Genomic DNA, 14,773 nt, shown 5'->3' with positions numbered 1-14,773 from the left:
ATTTGATATCAGGAAAAGAACCCAGAGCTGTTCTAGAGAAGAAACGTTGTTTTCCTCATCTGCTTTGTATACATAGAGATACAAGGCACAATGTATTAGCAGGATTCTTCTCTAGAGGAATAGAACCTACAGGATATTTCTGCATTATAAAAGGGCATTTATTAGATTGGCCTACATGATAGGGTAGTCCTTAATGACCATCTGCATGCTAGTGAGGCTGAGAACTCAGTACCTTCTCAGTCCAAGAAACTCGCATTAAGTCTGGAAGATTCCTAGAGTTGCTGATATTCAGCCCAACAGAAAAGTCAAAGAAATGGAGTATGATTTCAGTATCAGCAACAGTAGTGATAAATGTTCTGGAAGAAACAAAGGCAGGCAACACTGTGTTTTCCCATTTGGAAGGTCCTACCTACTCTGAAGTCAGGTTGTAACCCTTAATTACTCTTCTCTGCTAGCACCCTCACACACATATCTGGAGGTATGCCTCACATGTGATTCCCTGTCATATCACGTTAACTACTGTCACATGCACAAATCCAGATGGACACAACCACTGATTGATTGGTCCACCTAATTGGTAGCTTTGTATTTAATCAATTTACGCCATATGCATCAAATCTGAACTACTTTATTGGACCTTGTAAAACTGTGACGTGTATGCGTATGTGTCTCTGTGTGTACACATACCCACATGTGCCTATGTATGTGGGGGGGTAGAGATTGAATCAGCGACCTTGTACATGTTAGGCAGATGCTCTACCACTGAGCTATATCCCTACTCCACATCTTGACTTTACATCATGAATGTCCTTTTGAATAACTGAATGGAAATCAAGAAGTGCTCAGGATGTTACTTTATACTACTGAAATCACTGTTTCATTTTAAGTGTTGATTTTTCTGGGTTAAAATATGATCATGTTTAGGATCCAGTTACTAGGTGGGGTAGTTTTTATTCAGCCCCCAATGCACAAGTATAATTTTCAAATCATTGCTGGCCTTTGTTTTTTATTTTATTTTATTTAAAAAAAAATTTTAACCACTGTCTATATCAGATATTCCTCTTACTGGTCCAAAAGTGTGGCATACTGATACTCTCTGTGAACATGACCATCCCTTTAAGGAGTGTTTGGAACAGTGTTCCCTGTTTTCCAGGGGAACTCACTGCTGGCAGTAATTGTCTAGCTGCTAGGTCAATAGTGTTTACATGTATCAGTGACAAGAATGTGACATTGGAAGTACCTTTTGTTTTTAATTATTGTCTTGCTTAGTCTTTCTTAAGCAGTAGAACCTTGCTCATCATTATTCCACTTACCACCTTGGCCCTAAGTTTTGGCATTCTCATTTCCTTCCCTCTCTTCTTCATACCAGTTGTTAGGCAATGCTTTTGTTTGTCCTTACCTGTCCTTCCTGTTACCAGGCCTTCATCATGTATTATGAAAATAATCTCCTCCTTCTGAGTTTCCTTTAAAAACACTATTTTGAGTGTGACTCTATGGCTGTAGAATTTTGGATTGTGCCCTCCCCCCACTTGTCTGGAGGCTAAACCCAAATTCCACCTTGGTGTTTCTGATACTCTGTGGCTAGGCCATTGCTGTCCTGCCCAAACACTGCATCAACAGCACCAGTTCTTGTTATCATTGCTTCTTTCAGCCATTGTTTCCTAAAGTTTTGTTCTTGCTCTTCATGTCACCAAACTTAAGAGGGTCTCAATGGAGAGAGTTGTGCCCCTGCTTTCCAGACCCTACAGTTGACCGAGATATGCAACAGTGCACCTAGGCAGTCATAATGCAGCATAGTAAGTGCTGTGGTAGGAAAAGTGTTGGACCATCTTGAGATTGCTGAGGATCTACTAACCCATGGGTAGATGTGGTCAGGGAAGTTTTCCAAAGGAAGAGACCCTGAGAGAGGAATAGGAATTAGCTGCACCCAGGTTGGGATTTAGTGTGTGGTGCTGCTGGTCCCTGCCAGAGAGCATATTTACGTCTCTCAAGGGGTGATATGGCTGGTCTTGAATGAATTCATATCAGGTATGATGGTCTGGAAGTGAGCAGGTGATAGGGCGAGGAAGAGAAACACCTTAAGTGGATGAAACCCATCAGAAGTGGCCTTGTGTGGTATGTTCTGTGTCTTGAGAGCAATGGGGAACTTGAGGGTTTTGGGGGGGCATGATAGGATTGGGTTTGCAAATTGAAGGGTCCCTCTGCTTATATGCAGAAGATGAATTGGAGGCTAGAATGCTTCTGTAGTGTGGAGGATAGCTAGTTGAGTGAACTGTGGAGGTAGAGATGGAGAGAAGAATGTTAGGAATGAGTGGGGATTGACAGATGACACTTAAATTTCTGATTCAAGGTACCACTAATGGAGACAGGAACACATAAAATAATACATTCTACTTGATGTGCCAAAAGCTTGTGCCTTTATTCTTTTCTGAGTCTGTCTCCCTGAAGCCTTTCATCACTACCTCAAGTTGTTGTGGCTATTTCTTCAAACTTGTGTGTTCCTGGTATGCATCTACTTACTCAGTCCTGGACCTTTATTTGTATCTTTTCTTTCTCCCTTCCTTATTAGATGACAAAATCTTGGAGAGCATGATCTTTCTTATACCTTTTAATGTGCCCACCTCTGTGGCATTCTGCTTTTGCTTCATTCCAGCCCCTCTGCCTTACCTTCTTTACATTCTTTATTTGGGAGTTGGCGAGATGGCTCAGCAGTTAAGGTACTTGCCTGTAAAGCTTGAGGACCCAGGTACAGTTCCCTAGTACCTATATAAAGCCAGATGCACAAGGTGGCACATGTGTCTGAAATTGGTTTGGATTAGCTAGAAGCCCTACTGTGCTCATTCTTTCTCCCCGCCTCATAAATATATAAACTAATTTTAAATAATCTTTATTTTGGAGTCCATCTTCCGGTCCTGGCCACTGCTGCCGAGGAATCCTTCAAGTGTTCAGCAAGACAATTGTGATCATGGCTGCTGAGTCTGATGTTCTACACTTCCAGTTTGAACAGCAGGGAGATATGGTCTTGCAGAAAATGAATCTCTTGAGACAACAGAATTTATTTTGTGATGTATCAATTTATATTAATGATACTGAGTTCCAAGGGCACAAGGTGATTTTGGCTGCTTGCTCCACTTTCATGAGAGATCAGTTTTTACTCACACAGTCAAAACATGTCAGAATCACCATTCTGCAGATTACTGAAGTTGGCAGAAAATTGTTGCTCTCTTGCTACACCGGAGCACTTGAAGTTAAAAGGAAAGAGCTTTTAAAATATTTGACAGCTGCCAGTTACCTCCAAATGGTTCACATTGTGCAAAAGTGCACAGAAGCTTTATCAAAGTATCTGGAAGTTGATCTTTCTATGAAAAATAACCAACAATACACTGACCTGTGTCAATCTTCTGATCCAGATGTTAAGAATGAAGAAGAAAATTCTGATAAAGACTGGGAGATCATAGAAATTTCAGAAGATAGTCCTGTAAACATGGATTTCCATGTTAAAGAAGAGGAAAGCAATGCTTTACAGTCTATGGTAGAGAGCTTGACATCAGAGGGAAAGGAAATAAACTCACCAGATCTCTCGACGGAAGATACAGGTTTTTTTAAATTTTTTAAATTTTTTTTTTAATTTGAGAGTGACAGACACAGAGAGAAAGACAGATAGAGGGAGAGAGAGAGAATGGGCACGCCAGGGCTTCCAGCCTCTGCAAACGAACTCCAGACGCGTGCGCCCCCTTGTGCATCTGGCTAATGTGGGACCTGGGGAACCGAGCCTCGAACCGGGGTCCTTAGGCTTCACAGGCAAGCGCTTAACCGCTAAGCCATCTCTCCAGCCCTTAAATTTTTATTTTTATTTTTTTTGTTCATTTTTTATTTATTTATTTGAGAGTGACACACATAGAGAGAAAGACAGATAGAGGGAGAGAGAGAGAATGGGCGCGCCAGGGCCTCCAGCCACTGCAAACGAACTCCAGACGCGTGCGCCCCCTTGTGCATCTGGCTAACGTGGGACCTGGGGAATCGAGGCTCGAACTTGTGTCCTTAGGCTTCACAGGCAAGCGCCTAACCGCCAAGCCATCTCTCCAGCCCGTTTTCTTTTATTTTTTAAAACATTTATTGACATTTTTCATACATGTACATAATGTATCTTGATCATAATTTCCCTATTACCTTCTTTTTTTTTTCTTTTCACAATTTTTATTAACATTTTCCATGATTATAAAAAATATCCCATAGTAATACCCTCCCTCCTCCCCCACTTTCCCCTTTGAAATTCCATTCTCCATCATATTACCTCCCCATCTCAATCATTGTACTTACATATATACAATACCAACCTATTAAGTACCCTCATCCCTTCCTTTCTCTTCCCATTATATCTCCTTTTTAACTTACTGGCCTCTGCTACTAAGTATTTTCCTTCTCACGCAGAAGCCCAGTCATCTGTAGCTAGGATCCACATATGAGGGACAACATGTGGTGCTTTGGCTTTCTGGGCCTGGGTTACCTCACTTAGTATAATCCTTTCCAGATCCATCCATTTTTCTACAAATTTCATAACTTCGTTTTTCTTTACCGCTGAGTAGAACTCCATTGTATAAATGTGCCACATCTTCATTATCCACTCATCAGTTGAGGGACATCTAGGCTGGTTCCATTTCCCAGCTATTATAAGTTGAGCAGCAATAAACATGGTTGAGCATGTACTTTTATGGAAATGAGATGAGTCCTTTGGATATATGCCTAGGAGTGCTATAGCTGGGTCATATGGTAGATCAATCTCTAGCTGTTTTAGGAACCTCCACACTGATTTCCACAATGACTGGACCAGATTGCATTCCCACCAACAGTGTAGAAGGGTTCCTCTTTTTCCACATCCCCGCCAACATTTATGATCATTTGTTTTCATGATGGTGGCCAATCTGACAGGAGTGAGATGGAATCTCAATGTAGTTTTAATCTGTATTTCCCTGATGACTAGTGATGTAGCACACTTTTTTAGATGCTTATATGCCATTAATATTTCTTTCTTTGAGAATGCGCTATTTAGCTCCATAGCCCATTTTTTGATTGGCTTGTTTGCTTCTTTATTATTTAACTTTTTGAGTTCTTTGTATATCCTAGATATTAATCCTCTATCAGATATATCCCTGGCGAAGATTTTTTCCCATTCTATAGGTTGCCTCTTTGATTTTTTCACTGTGTCCTTTGCAGTGCAAAATCTTTGTAATTTCATGAGATCCCAGTGATAATCTGTGGTTTTATTGCCTGAGCAATTGGGGTTGTATTCAGAAACTCTTTGCCAAGACCAATATGTTGAATGGTTTCCCCTACTTTTTCCTCTAGCAGTTTCAGAGTTTCAGGTCTGATGTTAAGGTCTTTAATCCATTTGGACTTAATTCTTGTGCATGGCAAGAGAGAAGAATCTATTTTCATCCTTCTACAGATACATATCCAGTTTTCCCAACACCATTTGCTGAAGAGGCTGTCTCTTCTCCAATCAGTATTTTTGGCATTTTTATCGAATATCAGGTGGCTATAGCTACCTGGACTTACATCTGGGTCCTCTATTCTGTTCCACTGATCTACAAGTCTGTTTTTGTGCCAGTACCACGCTGTTTTTGTTACTATGGCTCTGTAGTATAGGTTAAAATCAGATATGGTGATACCACCAGCCTTATTTTTGTGCTCAGTATTATTTTAGACATTTGAGGTTTTTTGTGATTCCAAATGAATTTTTGGATTGTTTTTTCTATTTCTATGAAGAATGCCTTTGGAATTTTTTTTTTTTTTTTTTTTTTTTTGGTTTTTCGAGGTAGGGTCTCACTCTGGTCCAGGTTGACCTGGAATTAACTCTGTAGTCTCAGGGTGGCCTTGAACTCATGGCGATCCTCCTACCTCTGCCTCCCGAGTGCTGGGATTAAAGGCGTGCGCCACCACACCCGGCGCCTTTGGAATTTTGATAGGGATTGCATTAAATGTGTAGATTGCTTTTGGTAAGATTGCCATTTTCACAATATTAATTGGAAGATATAGGTTTTAAAGAGAATGAAATTTGTATCCTTCATGTAGAATCTATCAGTACAGCTGGTATAGAAAATGGACAATTTTCACAGCCTTGTACCTCATCAAATGCAAGCATGTATTTCTCTGAAACACAACATTCATTGATCAATTCTACAGTTGAGAGCAGAGTGGCAGAAGTTCCTGGGAATCAAGATCAGAGGTTATTTTGTGAGAATACCGATGCACATCCTGGTACAGTGAATGAGACTCAGAATCTGCATGAAAGTTTCTCACTGAGGCACCAATGTCCCAGGTGTCCTAGGGACTTTCTTCATGGTGAAAACTATCTTCACCACCTCAAGATGTATAAACTGTTTTTATGCTTACAGTGTGGGAAAACATTTACACAGAAGAAAAATCTCAACCGGCACATTCGAGGACACATGGGCATACGGCCCTTTCAGTGTAGCATGTGCTTGAAGACTTTTACTGCTAAAAGTACACTTCAGGACCATTTGAACATACACAGTGGAGATCGGCCATATAAATGCCACTGTTGTGATATGGATTTCAAGCACAAGTCTGCTCTCAAAAAGCATTTAACCTCTGTTCATGGCAGAAGTGGTGGTGAAAAACTGCCTAGGCCTGATCTCAAAAGGCAGAATGTTTTATAATTGAAATCAGACTTGCTATGTAATCCTTGTATCATGCTGTAAGGCAAGTCTTTCTGTGGAAGTGTGGCATTGTTATGTCACAACCTCATCTTTAGGTTTTATTTTTGGCCTGCTTGCACAGGTTGTTTCTGAAGTGACAGTTACAGAGTTGTGGGAGGCATAACCAAGCTGATGGGATTCTGCCTCATCCCACATTATTTGAAAATCTCAGTGCTATACTTAGAGAATTAGTGTTCTGCTATATAATATTCTTGATTCTAGTGCAAAATCCAGCATTATTTGCAGATTATTTGTATTCTCTAGGTAATTCATTTAAATGAAAAGCCACCCAACTATATAGAAACAATGTTAGAATGATAGATTTTAAAACATACTTACTATTCATTAGTAAGTTTTAAAACAGAGCTAGCAATTTTTTGTCTTAAGTTTTAACCAGTGCTTTTGGATAATAAACAACACCATGGTATTTTAAAATGAAAGAACACAATTCAGATTCACTTGGGAATAGAAGAATCTCTTTAAAATGTTTATTCTTTCTTTAAATGCCTACATTTCTATTAACATTTCATTTCCCTTTTCTTTTTGGTTTTTGAGGTAGGTTCTCACTCTGTCCCAGGCTTACCTGGAATTTACTATGTAGTTTCAGGCTGTCCTCAAACTCATAATGATCTTCCTACCTCAGCCTCCTGAGTGCTGGGATTAAAAGTATGTGCCACCATGCCTTTCAAATTTCTCTTTTTTTGACTGCATTTATTTTAGTTGGACTAATAACTCTGGCAAATGCAAATATACCCCTTTCAAAGGCTGAGAAATTTCTTTTCTTAGAAATTCTAGTTGTATAAAAGGTATTGTTTCATTGTTTATGTAAAATTTTTTTTTTTTTTTTGCTTGTAGTAAAATTCACCTTTCTTTTGGGATTATATTTCTTTAAATTGTAACACATGTATAGATTTGTGTACCAATCAATGCAATTTTGTTACAGAACAGTTTCATAATTTCCCCAAGTTCTCTCATGCTGCCCCTTTCTACCCAATCCTTGTTAACTCTGAACCTTCACAATCCTTCACCACTATAATTTGATCTTGCCTGGCAGGACATGTAAGTGGACAGTATGTTCCATTTTAGGATTTTTTTTTTTAAACCCAGCACAATGCCTGTCATTTATGTGTATGTCAGTTGTTCATTACCTTTTTAATCTTTATTTTTGTTTGAGGTGGTATTCCTGTATAGTCCAGACTAAGCTCAAACTAGAGATCGTTTGCCTCAGCCTATCATGTGCTGAGATTTTATAGAAGTGTTTTACCATGCTTGGCTCCTTTTTAATTTTATACTGTCACTATGTAGTATAGCTGTTAGCAGAAGAACAGTCAATTTGAGGGATTACTAGAATTAGTTATGACTTTTTATTTGTGTTAATACAATTTATCATTTGTTGTTTATTGACAAAAAATTTAATCATTCCAATTTTTATGTGATATTTCTAGAAAAATGCCAAATGCAAAACTATGACTGTGGTTATTTTAGTAATATTTAAGATTGTGTTCTGGCGTACAACTCTAGAATATGTCTAAATACAATTTTTTTGTTGCTACTATAAAGATCAAAATACATATCAGAGCAAATCACCTCACCTGAACACAGGAATTACTTGTGATAGAGAAGCTCTACCGGGTCCATTTTACTTTCAAGCAGGTCTGTTTCTCCTCTGTGTACCACAGTTTTTTGCAGAATTTCTGCTGTATTTAAATTCTATTGACATTCTTCTGTATTTTAAAATTAATATACTTTGTACTATATAATAATTGTGTGAACATCATTATAAATGTTAAATACCATTTTGTGATACTTTTGTGGGAAAGATATCAGCTAGAATTTTAAATCTACAAGAGGCTAAATAATTTCAAATATCATAATTTATAACCCAGGCCACTAGTTAATTCTCCTGTCCCTGAAGTTTTAATACATGTGTATGTGTGTAAAAACTTTGATATTGATGGTTTTTAGGATTATTTCCAGGTCTAAAATTCTATAATTTTATATTCTTTCTGACAATAGAAATGGAGGACAATTTTGTGTTTTAAAAAAAAATACTATTACTTGGGTACTTTGTGGGAGACAAAATTTTTCAAAAGCAAATACTGTGTCTTCTACTGCTTAGTTATGTTCCAGTGCTTAGTTATTTCATTTGACTTAAGAATGGACATTTATTGTGAAAATATTTCTCTTTGAGAAACAGTTTACATATGATTGAAGTACTTTTGTTATTTTTGCTTAGGTTGTAATTTTGGAGGGGAGCGTTAGGGGTGGGAGGACAGGGTAAAGGTTTTTTCCTACTATGTTTGATATTTGGAACATTTTGGTTGAAACTGTTTAAATTTTATGTGTGCCTTGTACGATTGTTGTAAACATTTTTGTGAGCACTTTGAAATATTTGCTTGGGAGGAAAATGTTTTGTAAAAGTAATGGTTGTTATTTATGTTATTTATTCCTGTTAAGTAGTACAGAATGACTTCTAAACATTCCTAGGAGCTAGGTATGGTGGCAGATAGCCCTTGGGAGGTAGAAGCTATGTAAGACCCTGTCTCAAAACAACAAAAAACAAACATTCCTAGAAGAGATTCTGTTTGCATGATATGTCTGAATTTTCAGGAAAATGAAATCTTTTAGAATAATAGATATTGCAAAATAAAGGATAGAAGTCATATTAAAATGTTTTTAGCTGTTTTCTGATATGACAGAAAAAGCAGTGTGTTTGGGTTTATTTATTGCATTTAGATAGAAATAATCTTGGAAAGGTAGCTACATTGTTGTAAGAGAAAATTCTTTCCTTTTTCATTGGATGTAATTATATGTTTATACAAAAAATAATAAATTGAAGGGAGGAATGGAAAAAAATCTTTATTTTGTATTTGTTTGTGAGACAGGGTCTTATGTAGCCCAGGCTGGCCTCAAACTCCTGATCTTCCTGCTTCCACCTCCCTAGTACTGAGATCACAGGTGTGTCACCTTACCTTTTTTTTTCTCCCCTCCCCCCACACTATGAAGTCTAGGCTGGCCTGGAATTCAAAGTACTCTTGCCTTAGCTTTCAAGTGCTAGGGTTATAGGAGTATACCCATTATTCATTGCCCCTACCTACTCTTATTTGTACATTATGGCAGTTCTTGTTGAGAGTTTGGAGTTAGAGAATAGCTTCATTATTGTCCTAGAAATATTTTAATATAAGTAGTTATTTTTTTAGGAAGAAAGAAGGAAAAGTTAGAAACCTTATTTTTCTGTATTGAAAATTCACATATTAAAAGATTTTCTGGGCTGGAGAGATGGCTTAGCTGTTAGTGCTTGCCTGTGAAGCCTAAGGACCCTGGTTCAAGGCTTGATTCTCTAGGACCCACATAAGCCAGATGCACAAGGGGTGCATGCATCTGGAGTTTGTTTGCAGTGGCTGGAGGCCTTGGTGTGTGCCAATTCTCTATCTGCCTTGTTCTTTAACTGTTTGTCTGCCTGTCACTCTCAAATAAATAAATAAAAATAAACAACAACAACAACAAAATTTTTTTCCTGTCAACATTTACTGTGATTTTGATTCATGCTGGGCATCCTGCTAGGGGCTGGAAGTATAAAATAATCAGTTGTTTATTTGCTGCAAATAGTTCAATATATACCCACTTCTTGATCTAATTTCAATTCAGACTCATGGCAAAGGAGGGAAGAAAGTTATCCAGACAGATGAGTGGAGGAACAGTCCTGTTGAAGAGCGCCTTGAACATGCCCTCGTGAAGGTGAGTGCGCTATAAGGCTGTGCTTTGCAGCTCCCTGGTGTCCATTGCTGATGTGACAGCAGCTGGAGGGGAAGGTTCCCTAAACCCTTGATCCCTCACCACTTACTCCTGTGTTCTTCAGCCTCCCAGCTCTTTTGTCAGTTTCTAGAGACATTTGGTTGTCTTAGCAGGAGTGGGAGATGTTACTGGAATCCACTGTTGAAGAGTACATAGGACAGGCCCTCAGCAAGAAGTTCTGGTCCTGTGTTAATAGTACTGAGTTTCGGAACCTGCCCTACCTTAAGTTGCTTTCAGTTAGTCACTACTGGCTGATAGTTGGAAGTAAGGTAAATAATCTCTTGCTTCAGTTTTTTCATTTGTGAGTTTGAAGAATTTCAGAGTTCTCTCTTTTGGGGTCTAGCATTTAACTTTTAATTCCTGGACCTTCTGAGACTCACTTTTTTCAGTTTGTGAAACTAGTTAGTTCTGTCCTAGGCTTATCAGAGACGGTTCCATGGTTTTGAACTTTACCCAAGGTCTCTGCTAATGGTGATTCATATTCTAGCCAAGTAATGTTACAGTGAGAAAACATACAGATTTCACAGATAATTATAATCTGTTGCTGAAGATGCAACCCAAGGCCTCATATACTGTAAGCATACTCTAGCTCTGAGCTACATTCCTAGTCCTCACTCAGCTCTCTTTGATGAGTTGAGTACTTACTTCATAACCATAAAGTCAATGAAGCATTTTATGCAAATTGCCTCATAGTGCTTCACAAAATAAGCATATGAAAGAGGTACTGTTGTGATCCTGTAAGATGGAACACTGAAGCTTACCTGAACAATGATGAAAGGCTTCAAGCTCAAGACTGGCTCTAGGACTCATGATAGTAATCATTTCTGTGATGCATTGTTGGTACGTGTACTTAACCCAATCTCCTGTGAGTTTTATCCTATATTTCCTTTTCTTCTTCTTTTTAAGGGTATTGAAAAACACATTATTGAGGATACTGAAGAAGCCAGGTTAAACCTGGAAAAATACCCCCGACCTCTGAATATAATTGAAGGGCCCCTAATGAATGGCATGAAAGTTGTTGGTGATCTTTTTGGAGCTGGAAAAATGTTTCTACCTCAGGTTGGTGAAAGACAGGGAGAAATTTGAACAGTTGAATCTTTTGTTTATTTTGTAAAGATAGAGCTTGGGTATTTTTCTCAGGTTTCGTGTTACATAAGAGCTTGAGGGCATTGTGTGGTCATTGCTTCTCTGAGTGTATTTTGAAGCCGTGTCTGGGAAAAATTCATCTTTCGAGTATTGTGGAGGTTCAAAATCATGTAGAAATTACAATCTGTGTCTTCTGGTTTTCTGTACCACCTCTTACCCTAGTGTCTGTCTCACTACAAAAGTAAAATGAAACCCAAGTTATATTAATATTAAGATTTGATTTGGCTAGTTAGTATTAATCTTAAAGGGTACATTATTTCTTTTACATATTTTAAAATACTGATCTTTTAAATAGTGTTACATTAAATGGTATGTTTTGAACAAAACCAGAACTCTTTATTTTAAATTATAGCAGCCATTTAATCTTAATCTCAGTTAACTAACACCTCAATGCTGAGCATTGAGGTTAAGGTTTTTTTTTTAAATTTTTTTTTTTTTTATTTGAGAGAGAGAGAAAGAGAGAGAGGGGGAGAGAGAGAATGGGCGCGCCAGGGCTTCCAGCCGCTACAAACGAACACCAGACGTGTCCGCCCCCTTGTGCATCTGGCTAACATTGGTCCTGGGGAATCAAGTCTTGAACCGGGGTCCTTAGGCTTTGCAGGCAAGCACTTAACCGCTAAGCCATCTCTCCAAACCAAGGGGTTTTGAGGCATAAGAAATTCTGAGCCAGTTGTGGTGGTGCACGTCTTTAATCCCAGCACTCGGGAGGCAGAGGTAGGAGGATCGCCATGAGTTCGAGGCCATCCTGAGACTCCATAGTGAATAGTGAATTTCAGGTCAGCCTGGGCCAGAGTGAGACCCTACCTTGAGAAACAAACAAAAACAAAACAAAAAATCTGATTGGGCCTCTTCAATAAGGCTCAATTTTAAGTGAGTTATGCTGGGGATTGAGAGAAGGCTGGGGATGTACTCATGGTAGAGAAGCGTGGAACTTGAAAGATGCATAGAATTTAGCAATGTGATAGAGGGACTTTTAAGAAGATATAAGCTAAAACATTTTGTTTATGATCTTGTTTTCCTTTTGTTGTGCTTTATTCATTGTCTTTCTCATATGGAATGTACTCCTCATTCTGCTCACTGTGTAAAGCTGGCAGAGGTCAAAACATGAATTCTTAATTTGTGCTGAAGTTTCACAGGTAGCCATTGGCAGCCATGTGATTGATGATTTGGTAAAGATGGCCGGCTTTTTTCTAGGTTATAAAGTCAGCCCGGGTCATGAAGAAGGCTGTTGGTCACCTTATCCCCTTCATGGAAAAAGAAAGAGAAGAAGCTAGAGTGCTTAATGGTAAAGAAGAGGAGGCAAGTTATTTTGTCCAAGCTCTCTTTTAGGAGTAGGTGTGGAAGATTCTTGTCTGGGGGTGCAGGGGCAAAGCAGTCAAGCTGGGCTGATTGCCATTGAAGATAAAATGACCCAACATTGAGCCAGGCATGGTGGTGCATGCCTTTAATCCCAGCATTTGGGAGGCAGAGGGAGGAGGATTGTGGTGAGTTTGAGACCAGTCTGGGACTTCAGAAAAATGAGTTCTAGATCTGCTTGGGCTAGAGTGAGACTCCATCTTGGGGGAAAAAAAAAAAAAAAAAAAAAAAGACCCAATATTTACCCACCCTTCAGATACCCTGCTGTTTTCCTTTGAATGTAGCTTTATGAAATTTCGACATAATTTTTAAATCAAAACTTTTACTCTCAAGACAATCACTTTGTTTCTTCATTAACTGACCATTTGTAAAGTGCCTACTATGTGCTAAGTTCTAGGATAGAGACCCTTATCTACGAAGATTGGTCCCTACTTTATTTATTTTGGTTTGTTTGTTTTGTTTTATGAGATAGAGTTTCACTGTAGTCCATGCTGACCTGGAATTTACTATATAGTCTCAGGGTGGCCTTGGACTCATGGATCCTCCTACCTCTATCTCCTGAGTGCTGGGAGTAAAGGCATGCGCCACCATGCCTGGCTTGGTCCCTACTTAAAATTTTTTTTTTTTAATTTATTTATTTGCAAGCAGAGAGAGATAGGAGAATGGGTACACCAGGGCTGGTAGCTGCTGCAGACATACTCCAAATGCATGTACCACTGTGTATGTGGCTTAATGTGAGCTCTGGGGAATTGAACCCAGTCATTAGGCTTTATAGGCAAGCACCTTAACCGCTTAGCCATCTCTTCAGCCCCATGGTCCCTGCTTGTGAAATAATAAGTTTGTTTTTGGAAAATTCTTCTCCAAATAGTCATTGCCTTGTAGTATCCTTGACACAATTCTAGATTCAATGTAGTTCTTGTTGGCTGTCTCACCAAAGGAAATTGTTAGCTTTTTTATTTTTTATTTTTGGGTTTATTTTTATCTATTTATTTGAAAGTGACAAAGAAAGAGGGAGAGAGAGAGCGAGAGTGGGGGGGGGGGGAGGGAAGGATTGGGAGAGGGAGAGAGAGAATGGGTGCGCCAGGGCCTCCAGCCACTGCAAATGAACTCCAGACATGTGCGCCCCCTTGTGCATCTGGCTAACGTTGGTCTTGGGGAATCGAGCCTCAAACTGGGGTCCTTAGGCTTCACAGGCAAGTGCTTAACCGCTAAGCCGTCTCTCCAGCCCAGCCTTTTTACTTTCTGTATCTCACTGTGAAGTTTAGGCAACTTGGACTCCTGGAATGCTGAATTCTTAAATTAATCCAATTTTGCATTTGGCTAAGGCAGAGAGATTATTTCCAGAAACGCTGCCTGCCTTGCCTCCTTTGTTCCCCTGGGGGAAGGGATGGTGTGCTGGCAGTGCACACATGGACTGTGTTACAGAAATAAAGGTGATCATGCACCTTCTTTCTGCACTGGGCTGCTTTCAGAATTGAGAAATCAGCAGTTAACCAGCTTTTCTTCCTTTAACTGTTAACAGTAAATAATGTCAGGCAACTTTAGGGATTGAGATGATATACCCATGATATTGTTTGAAGCCCTTGGGCTAATGAACTGAGCCTTATAAAGTCTGTGATTTGGGTCCCCGGCCTACCTTTGAGGGGACCCGGGTATTAGTTCCTTTCTGTGCTGGCACCTGCCTGACTCTTGAGTATCAATCAGGTGGCCTTCCCTAAAGCAACCCTGACTGTGCTCAGCACCTCATCTTACCTTCC

General features: G+C 39.2%; 2 protein-coding genes across 4 annotated transcripts in view; both read left to right on the top strand.

The window, feature by feature from the left end:
• The window catches only part of Mtr (5-methyltetrahydrofolate-homocysteine methyltransferase), a 161,761-nt gene that overhangs the window by 93,857 nt on the left and 53,131 nt on the right, over nt 1-14,773 (top strand). For all 3 annotated transcript variants that reach the window (XM_045151421.1, XM_004662193.2, XM_045151420.1), the window contains exons 19-21: nt 10,368-10,457; nt 11,421-11,573; nt 12,855-12,959. In XM_045151421.1, coding sequence (XP_045007356.1) covers nt 10,368-10,457; nt 11,421-11,573; nt 12,855-12,959 — 348 coding nt within the window. The remainder of the gene's footprint in view (nt 1-10,367; nt 10,458-11,420; nt 11,574-12,854; nt 12,960-14,773) is intronic.
• LOC123461400 (zinc finger and BTB domain-containing protein 6-like) lies at nt 2,956-6,695 on the top strand. The gene is made up of 2 exons (XM_045151422.1): nt 2,956-3,596; nt 6,037-6,695. Exons 1-2 carry the CDS (start codon nt 2,966-2,968, stop codon nt 6,678-6,680), a joined length of 1,275 nt encoding a protein of 424 aa, XP_045007357.1. The 5' UTR covers nt 2,956-2,965; the 3' UTR covers nt 6,681-6,695.

The sequence above is a fragment of the Jaculus jaculus genome, chromosome 6 (assembly GCF_020740685.1).
Source record: "Jaculus jaculus isolate mJacJac1 chromosome 6, mJacJac1.mat.Y.cur, whole genome shotgun sequence".
NCBI lineage: Eukaryota > Metazoa > Chordata > Mammalia > Rodentia > Dipodidae > Jaculus > Jaculus jaculus.
Note: the sequence above shows the minus strand (reverse complement) of the source record. Positions and strands in the feature narration are given on the sequence as shown.

Coding starts and splice junctions, on each gene's coding strand:
- LOC123461400 (XM_045151422.1), top strand. CDS start 2,966: ATGGCTGCTGAGTCTGATGTTCTACACTTCCAGTTTGAACAGCAGGGA. Junction 3,597..6,036: donor TCTCTCGACGGAAGATACAG/GTTTTTTTAAAT, acceptor TGGAAGATATAG/GTTTTAAAGAGAATGAAATT.